We start from the raw sequence: 9278 nt of genomic DNA, 5'->3' as shown, positions 1-9278 counted from the left end.
TCACCCTTTCTAATCCATTTTAGTTCACTGATTCCTAAAATGTCGATGTTCACTCTTGCCATCTCCTGTTTGACCACTTCCAATTTACCTTGATTCACAGACCTAACACCCAGGTTCCTATGTAATATTGCTCTTTACAGCATCAGATTTTTCTTGTATCAGCAGTCACATCCACAACTGGGTGTTGTTTTTGCTTTGGCTCCGTCATCATTCTTTCTGGAGTTATTTCTCCACTCTTCTCCAGTAGCGTATTGGGCAACTACCAACAGGGGGAGTTCATCTTTCAGTGTCCTATCTTTTTGCCTTTTCATACTGTTCATGGGATTCTCAAGGCAAGAATACTGAAGTAGTTTTCCATTCCCTTTTCCAGTAAACCACATTTTGTCAGAACTCTCCCCCATGACCTGTCTGTTTTGGGTGGCCCTACAAGGCATGGCTCATAGTTTCATTGAGTTAGACAAGGCTGTGGTCCATGTGATTAGATTGGTTAGTTTTCTGTGATTGTGGTTTTCAGTCTGTCTGCCCTCTGATGGATGGGGATAAGAGGCTTATGGAAGCTCCTGAAGGGAGAAACTGACTGAGGGGGAAACTGGGTCTTGTTCTGATGGCGGGGCCATGCTCAGTAAAGCTTTAATTTTCTATTGACGGGCGGAGCTGTGTTCCCTCCCTGCTATTTACCTGGGGCCAAACTATGGTGGAGGTAATGAAGATAATGGTGACCTCCTTCAGAGGATCCCATGCATGTACTTGTACCCTCAGTACCCCCAACCCTTCAGCAGGCCACCACTGACCCACGCCTCCACTGGAGACTCCTACTAGACATTCCTGGGCAAGTTGGGTCAGTCTCTTGTGGGGTCACTGATCTTTTGTCCTGGGTCGTGCTATACACAAGGTTCTGTTTGTGCCCTCCAAGAGTCCTGTGTAAGATCTGGCAGCTGTATGCTGGGGTTAATGGTGACATCCTTTGTTACTTGGGAGGTTTCTAAGAACAGTTTCAATTTCAGAACTTGTGATTGGTCTGTTCAAATTTTCTATTTCTTCATGGTTCCTTTCTAAGAATTTGTCCATTTCCTCCACGTTTACATTTTATTGGCATACAGTTGTTCATAGTAGTCTCTTAACAATCCTTGGTATGCCTGTGGAGTCAATGGTAGCTTCTGCTTTTTCACTTCTAATCTTATTCATTTGAGTCCTCCCGCGCTTTTTCTATTTTGTTTATCTTTCAAAGAGCTGGCTTTTAGTTTCATTGATCTTTGCAATTGTTTTCTTTGTCTCTGTTTTATTTCTGCTCTGATCTTTATGATTTATTTCCTTCTACTAACTTTAGGTTTTCTTTGTCCTTCTTTATTTAGTTGTTTTAGGTGTAAGGTTAGGTTATTTATTGGAGATTTTTCTTGTTTCTTGAGGTAAGGTTGTAAAAGTATTTCTTGAGGTATTGCTGTAAACTCCCCTCTTAGAACGGCTTTTGCTGCATCCCACTGTGCTTTGATTTTCATTTGTATTCAGGTATTTTTAAGTTTCCCCTTTGATTTCTTCAGGGATCCATTAGTTGTTAAGTAGCATATTCTTTAGCTGCCATGTGTTTGTGTTTTTTAGAGTTTTTTTCTTGTCATTTATTTTTTATTTCAGTGTTGTGGTCAGAAAAGATGCTTGCTAAGTTTTCAGTTTTCCTAGATTTACCAAGGCTCACCTTGTGGTGCAGCATGTGGTCAATCCTGGAGAATGTTCCATGTGCACTTGATTAAGAATGTGTAGTCTGCTGCTTTTGGATGGAATGCTCTATAAATATTAAGTCCAACTTGTCTAAAGTGTCATTTAAGGCCTGTGTTTTCTTATTAATTTCTGTCCAAATGATCTGTCCACTGATGAAAGGGGGGTATTGCTGCTGCTGCTGCTAAGTCGCTTCAGTTGTGTCCAACTCTGTGCGACCCTATAGACGGCAGCCCACCAGGCTCCCCTGTCACTGGGATTCTCCAGGCAAGAACACTGGAGTGGGTTGCCATTTCCTTCTCCAGTGCATGAAAGTGAAAAGTGAAAGTGAAGTCGCTCTGTCGTGCCACACTCTTAGCGACCCCATGGACTGCAGCCTACTAGGCTCCTCCGTCCATGGGATTTTCCAGGCAAGAGTACTGGAGTGGGGTGCCATTGCCTTCTCCGAAGAGGGGTGTTAAAAGTCCCCTATTACTTTAATACTGTTACTGTCATTTTCTCCCTTTATGGTTGTTAGTATTTACCTGACATATTGAGGGGCTACTATGTTGGATGCATATATAACTGTTATATCTTCTTCTTGGATTGAACCTTTGATCATTAGGAAGTGGCCTTGTCTCTTAAAGCAGTCTTTGTTTCAACATTTTTGTCTGATGTGAGTATTGTTATTCCAGCTTTCTTATAATTTCCATTTGCGTGGAATACCTTCTCCCATCCCCTTACTTTCAGTCTGTAAGTGTCCCTAGGCTTGAAGTGAGTCTCTTGTAGACAACAATGTACAGGTCTTATTTTTGTATTCACCCAGCCAGTCTGTGTCTTTTGGTTGGTGCATTTAATCCATGTACAATTAGGGTAATTTGTGACCCCATGGATTGTAGCCCACCAGGCTGCTCTGTCCATGGGATTTCCCAAGCAAGAATACTGGAGTGGGTTGTTATTTCTTTTTCCAGACCTAGTGATCAAAACCATGTCTCCTGCATTGGCAGGTGGGTTCTTTGCTGCTGAGTCACCAGGAAAGCCCTAGGTATATTAAATATATATATTTATATCTTTCTAGTTATCTATCATCAATTTATCTGTTACCTTTCATCTATTTCTCCTACTATCTGTTTCTCTGGAAAACCCTAATACTGATTTTTACTTTTATAATCCCCATTTGATAGTGAAGAAACTCGACAATGAAGAATAAATAATATACCCAAAGTCACATAGCTAATCCTCAGAGTATTCTTAACTACCAGACTATACCACCTATAATTGATTAAAATTTGCTTTAAATTTAATATTTCAGGAACAAAACATGAACACAAAGTAAGGTATTTCTATTTTATATATATTTCTGAAATGAAATCTAGGAAAATCATTTATGCCTCTGATACAAAGTTTTTTTTGTATAGGGGGAGAACAGAAGGTATAGGATATAAACTGAAACCAGAGTATAAACTGTGGGTTCTTACATTTAGACTCAGTCTTGAAAGTGAAAGTGAAGTCGCTCAGTCCTGTCTGACTCTTTGCATCCCTATGGATTGTAGCCTGCCAGGTTCCTCCCTCCATAAGATTTTCCAGGCAAGGATACTGGAGTGGGTTGCCATTTCCTTCTCCAGGGAAACTTCCCAACCCAGGGATTGAACATGGGTCTCCTGCATTGCAGGCAGGCTCTTTACCGTCTGAGCCACCTGAGAATCAGTCTTGGCTCCTTTTAAAAACATTTCTATTTCTCAAGCAGGAAATCTGACATCTTTGCCATAACCCTATTTTGAAAAATTGCGGTAAAATATACAACATAAAATGATTAAAATGACCAATTTTAAGTGTATAATTCAGTTGCATTAAGTATATTCATATTGTTGTACAGCTGTCATTACCACCCATCTCCAGAAATTTGTCATTATTTCAAACAGAAACTCTATTCATTAAAAAATAATTTATTTTTACCTCATTTAGCCTCTGATAAACCTCTGTTATATTTTCTGTTTAGGAATTTGTCTATTCTTGGTAATTCATATGAATGGAATCATACAATATTTACCTTTTTGTCTGCCTTTGTTCATGTAGCATAATGTTTTCAAGGTACATCAATGTTTGAGCATACGTCAGAATTTCATTTTCAAGGCTTAATAACAGGCCAATGTATGTACATACCGGAGAAGGCGATGGCACCCCACTCCAGTACTCTTGCCTGGAAAATCCCATGGATGGAGGAGCCTGGTGAGCTGCATTCCATGGGGTTGTGAAGAGTTGGACACGACTGAGCGATTTCCCTTTCATTTTTCACTTTCAGGCATCGGAGAAGGAAATGGCAACCCACTCCAGTGTTCTTGCCTGGAGAATCCCAGGGACAGGGGAGCCTGGTGGGCTTCCGTCTATGGGGTCGCACAGAGTCGGACACGACTGAAGTGACTTAGCAGCAGCATGTACATACCACATTTTGTTCATCAGTTCCTCTCTTGACACACTGGGGTTATTTCCATCTTTTGGCTATTCTATATAATATTTCTATGAACACTGGTGTAAAAATATGTTTCCTTCTTTCAGTTCTCTTGGGTATATATGTGAAGTAGAATTACTGTATCATATATGGTAATTCTACATGTAACTTTTGAGGAACTGCCAAGTTATTTTCCATAGCAGTTGTACCATTTTACATTCCCATCAGTAATTTATAAGGGTTACAGTTTCTTCATATCTTCACCAACACTTGTTATTTTCCTATTTTGGAGGGATAGAAATAATCATCTTATTTTGTACAAAATAGTATTTAACTATGGTTTTGATTTGCGCCTAATGACTAGTGATGTTGAGTATCTTTTCATTTGTTGGCCATTTGTGTATCTTCAGAGAAATGTCTGTTAAGTCTTTTGCTCATTTTTACTTTGGGTTTCTTGAGGGTTTTTTGTTGTTTTTGGTTTCGAGTTTTAAGGGTTCTTCATATACTTTGGATAGTAATCCTTTATCGAACACATAATGCCCAGTTATTTTCTCCCATTCAGTGGGATGTCTTTTTACTATTTTGATAGTGTCCCTTGCACAGAAGTTTTAAGTTTTGCTATAGTCCAGTTTATTGTTAAAGCAACTGTGCTTTTGGTGCCCTATCCAGGAAATAATTGCGAAATCTAATGTCATGAAGCCTTTCACCTAAGTTTTAAGAGTTTTGTAGTTTTAGCTCTTACATTTAGGACTTTGATACATTTTATGTTATTTTTAAAATTTTTGATATTATCCCAAATGTTGTTTACAGTAATAGTTTTCATCATTTTGAGTCAATTTTTGTATATCATGTAAGATAAAGGTCCAACTTCATTCTTTTGCATATGGATATCCAGTTTTCCCAAAACTATTTGTCAAAAAAACTGTCCTTCTTCCATTGAATGGTCTTGGCACCCTTGTTAGAAATCAGTTGACCATATGTGAGAGACTTTCTATGCCATGACCTTATTTTAAGTAGGAAATAGGCCCTATAATCCTTTTATAGGTATGTAATAGATACTTTCTAGTAGTGCAATGTACCCAGTACAGAAGGTCTAAGCGAAAGAGGCTGTCCTACATAATGAAAGGGTATGGTTAAAAAAAAGCACCAAAAAAGATATTAAAGCACATTTTTATTAAAGATAGGTAAGTGTGGTTTGATGGTATGTTTATAATGGATGTACATGCTTTTCAATATACCAAAAGGTATAATATTTTTAATGTTTAACATTTCTCTGACAAGGAAAGTCTGAACTTAGCCTATTTTAAATGGCAAAAGACTGTATTTGTTTTCTTGAATGTTGCTTTAACGACTGGTAAATTGAATTCTTTTAGGTCCCAACACATTATATTTAAGAACGGTGAAAGAAAATCAATGAATTATTAAAAAACATGTAATTTCTATGAAACAGAAACAAAGTTTTTATAATTTAAAACAGCAGCAATTTCAAAAGATTTGCTGAATTACAACTTTACAAAATATATATACACAAAATATCATTCCAGATGATCATGGATTTTTTAAAATAGTATATCACAACCCCTAAACTCTAACCCAAACCTACTACTGGATGTAGCTGGCCTATAATATTTTTTACAGCAATTTAAAACAAACAATAAAACCCCCTCCCAATTCTCTTGTGCTTAAGCACAGGTTACAATGTGCTGGCTTTGATTTTATACCCACAAAGAGAATTTTAAAATAACTTCACATAAATAATGTTTTACTTGTTATTAAGTATATGACCAAACAAATTAAAATAAGTACTAACAACCAAAACATATATTGATGTAACCAGTACATACACTCTTAAAGAATGACAAAGACGAATAAAGAAATAAAATAGTTTATGAAAGCCACAAGCACCTTGTTTTAGAAAGAGCACCAAGCAACACAAAAAGGCAACACGTAAGAGGTAGTGTACCACCGGCTAAGATGTATATGCCCACTGGGGACCTGAATACAGCTTAGTATTTGGGAAAAGAAGACGTATTAGACTGTGGCTTGCAGTTTTTAGACAGAAGCATTGCACATTTGGGAGCATTAGCCAGTATTGCTCCATAGTGCTTTGCATCTCCAGCTGTCTAATGGGTACTTTGCTCTCAGACAGTCAAAAAATATAGAATACCCTGAAGAATTCCATGTTTATAAATGTTCAGTTCTAGGGAATTCTCTAAGAAAGCTCAGATCAATATAATTTTTTAAAGAATTAAATACTTTATCAGTTATAGTCCTTTAAAAAATGCCTTGTCTCCTTCTTAGGAGGAAGTCTTTTCTTCCTGAGATTCTTTAAAATTTAGCCAATGCTTTATTCCATGTATTTCATGATATCCAATAGTACCTTTCTGTCTATATTTTCCTCTCTGCAACAGTTACCTGGCCAACAGCATGCATTCTGAACTAATTCAGAGACCTTAGAGAAAGCATACGGAACTGCTTTCAATGTAGTACTTCCGTTCGGTTTTGAGATGAGGAAGTTTTTGTACTTCTATTACTGGAAGTTGATTAGGGTCCTGGGTGTGAAAAAGGAATTTTGCCTTATGCCAGCTGCCATCTTGAATCTGAAAAATAAGAACAAAATGCTTCGATCTGTAATTTTTCCGTTAGCAGTAGACAATGTCTTTTCATAGACAGTGTAGATTTAAGGATTAGAAATAATGAATAGAAAGTGCCTAGAATAATGCCAGGCACAGAGTAAGTGCTCAATGAATGGGTAACAGTTACTATGAATAACTGAAAATATATGCTTATTCCATTTTCTAGATGGCATTGTATATTCTGATTTTTCTTGAGGCTTCCTGTTTCTGTTGTCTGTGGATCATTGGACCAGATATGCCTGCATCTAATGTGAGTAATAACCATTTTGTTTTCCTTTATTTGGGACTGATGCTTCAGGATGGAAACTTGTCTTGGATGAGAGGGAATGAGCCTGCTTACTGTCTCTGTACTCTAGGCAGGAAATATGCAGAATCCCTTCAGTACAAGTAAATTATAATTATGTTGAATTATCTGTTAGGTTTCTTTTTTTCTATTCTGTGGTTACTGTTTATATAGTTTCATTCCTCCTTTCCTTTCTTTCTAGGCCTTTCTGTTTCCTTTTATTACTGTATGCTCTTTTTTTGGAGGGTAAATTCTATTATAAAATAAAAACTATGCTCTGATTAAGTTTCAGGAAGACAAAATAGAGAAACAGTTAACTAGCTTTGTGAAGATTTTTATACAGAGGTTTATTCATTTACTCATTCACAGAATTATCATGGTATAAATTTTAGAATTTGAAGGAACTTTGGAGATTATTGAAGCTATCAATTCCATTTTAAGTTAAGGCAATAGAAGCTCTCAGAAAATAAATGGCCAAAGTCATAACCTTGGGGTAATAACTAGGCTGGAATTCTCTGTAACTTCATTAAGTCTCAAACAATATTTGTTGAAGACTAGGTATTTTTGGCACAGTTGAATAAAATGTAATCCTCCAGTTTCTTACAGTTCTTGAGAAATACGAAGATGAGTAAATTCTGGCTTCTGAGTTCTTGCAGCTTATAAATTTAGTCAGGGAGAGGCGAAACAAACAGCCGTAATATAAGGCCATGTATGACATGCATCATAATGAATATAAAGAGTGAATGCTGAGTTCCTCATTTCCAACTAGAAGAGTCAGGATAAAGCCTTGTATATTCAGAATTGAAGATAGGCCTTGAAGTATGCCCACAATTTCCACTTGGTTAGAGGAGTAGAGAACAGCATTTCAGAGAAGGGGAATGACATGAATAGAAAAAAGCAAAACAGTTGCAAAGGTAGAAGGTGGTTGTGAAAATAAGCCTAGCATGGGGTTTAAGTGCACAGATTTTGATAGACACCCAGGTATAGGTATTCCCACATAGAAAATGTGAATTAGTGAGGATTAAGTGAGCTTTCCGTTAAAAGTCCCTGGTAATATAGTGTGGCATTGACTTTGGAACTGTACACACTTAGGGTTGATTTCTTGCTCTGCTGTACCTTGAACAAGTTACTTAACCTCTGTGCCTTCAGTTTTTCTTACCTATAAAATGATACTAATAGTAACTTCTTTATAGAGCTGTTATAATTAAATAATGTATGTAATACATATACCTGTCATCTAATAAGTCCCCAATAATTAGAAGTAGGAATTGTTGTTGATATTATTATAAATAGATCAGTTTGACCAGAGTTCAGGGGACACAGTCAGTGAAAGCCCAAGCTTGAAAAATAGATTGGAGCCTGACTATTCTAACTGCTGCTGCTGCTGCTAAGTTGCTTCAGTCGTGTCTGACTCTGTGCGACCCATAGACGGCAGCCCACCAGGCTCCCCCGTCCCTGGGATTCTCCAGGCAAGAACACTGGAGTGGGTTGCCATTTCCTTCTCCAATGCATGAAAGTGAAAAGTGAAAGTGAAGTCGCTCAGTCGTGTCCGACCCTCAGCGACCCCATGGACTACAGCCCACCAGGCTCCTCCGTCCATGGGACTTTCCAGGCAAGAGTACTGGAGTGGGGTGCCATTGCCTTCTCCTTCTAACTGCTGGTAAGTTTTGATTGTGTCTCAGAAATAGTAATGAGTCACCAAAAGTTTCTGGACAAAATTGTGAAAGTTAATTTTGTTGGTAATGCTGATTTCTTCACCTACAGAGAGTGAGCCATATATTTCTGACTATTTGTTTTATGATTTTTCAAATATGCAAGTGTAGTTTATCTGAAAGTGAAATGTGAAAAAGTAAAGCACTCTAGTTGTGAAAAACTAAAACACTCTAAATATAAGACATTTTAAATCATGGGCTTCATGATACATAAGAGCAGGAGACTAAGCTCCTTAAAGAAGTTAATGATATGTAAGTGGATAACTATAATAGGGGTCAGCAAACTCCAGGTTTTGTGGGTCATATATACTTGACTCTGCCATATACACTTGACTCTTGACTCATATACTTGACTCAGTGTGATAACAGCCCTAGATAATAAAGAGATGAATGAGTGTGGCTGTGTTTCAGTAACATATATTTAGTAAAGTGAATGCTGGGCTAGATTTATTCTGTGGATTGTAGTTTGCCAACACCTGCTCTACAATACAATGTTTTAATATTATAAA

At 37.4% G+C, this 9278-nt stretch overlaps 1 protein-coding gene across 3 annotated transcripts in view; it reads right to left on the bottom strand.

The window, feature by feature from the left end:
• Positions 1–5291: 5291 nt before the first annotated feature.
• COL24A1 (collagen type XXIV alpha 1 chain) overlaps positions 5292–9278 on the bottom strand; it is a 392387-nt gene continuing 388400 nt past the window's right edge. For all 3 annotated transcript variants that reach the window (XM_024990097.2, XM_024990098.2, XM_024990099.2), the window contains exon 61: positions 5292–6738. In XM_024990097.2, the coding sequence (XP_024845865.1) occupies positions 6592–6738 (147 nt within the window). In that variant the 3' untranslated portion in view covers positions 5292–6591. The remainder of the gene's footprint in view (positions 6739–9278) is intronic.

This window comes from Bos taurus, chromosome 3 (assembly GCF_002263795.3).
Source record: "Bos taurus isolate L1 Dominette 01449 registration number 42190680 breed Hereford chromosome 3, ARS-UCD2.0, whole genome shotgun sequence".
Classification (NCBI taxonomy): domain Eukaryota; kingdom Metazoa; phylum Chordata; class Mammalia; order Artiodactyla; family Bovidae; genus Bos; species Bos taurus.
The sequence above is the reverse complement of the archived record's forward strand: the minus strand, read 5'-3'. Positions and strand labels throughout refer to the sequence as shown.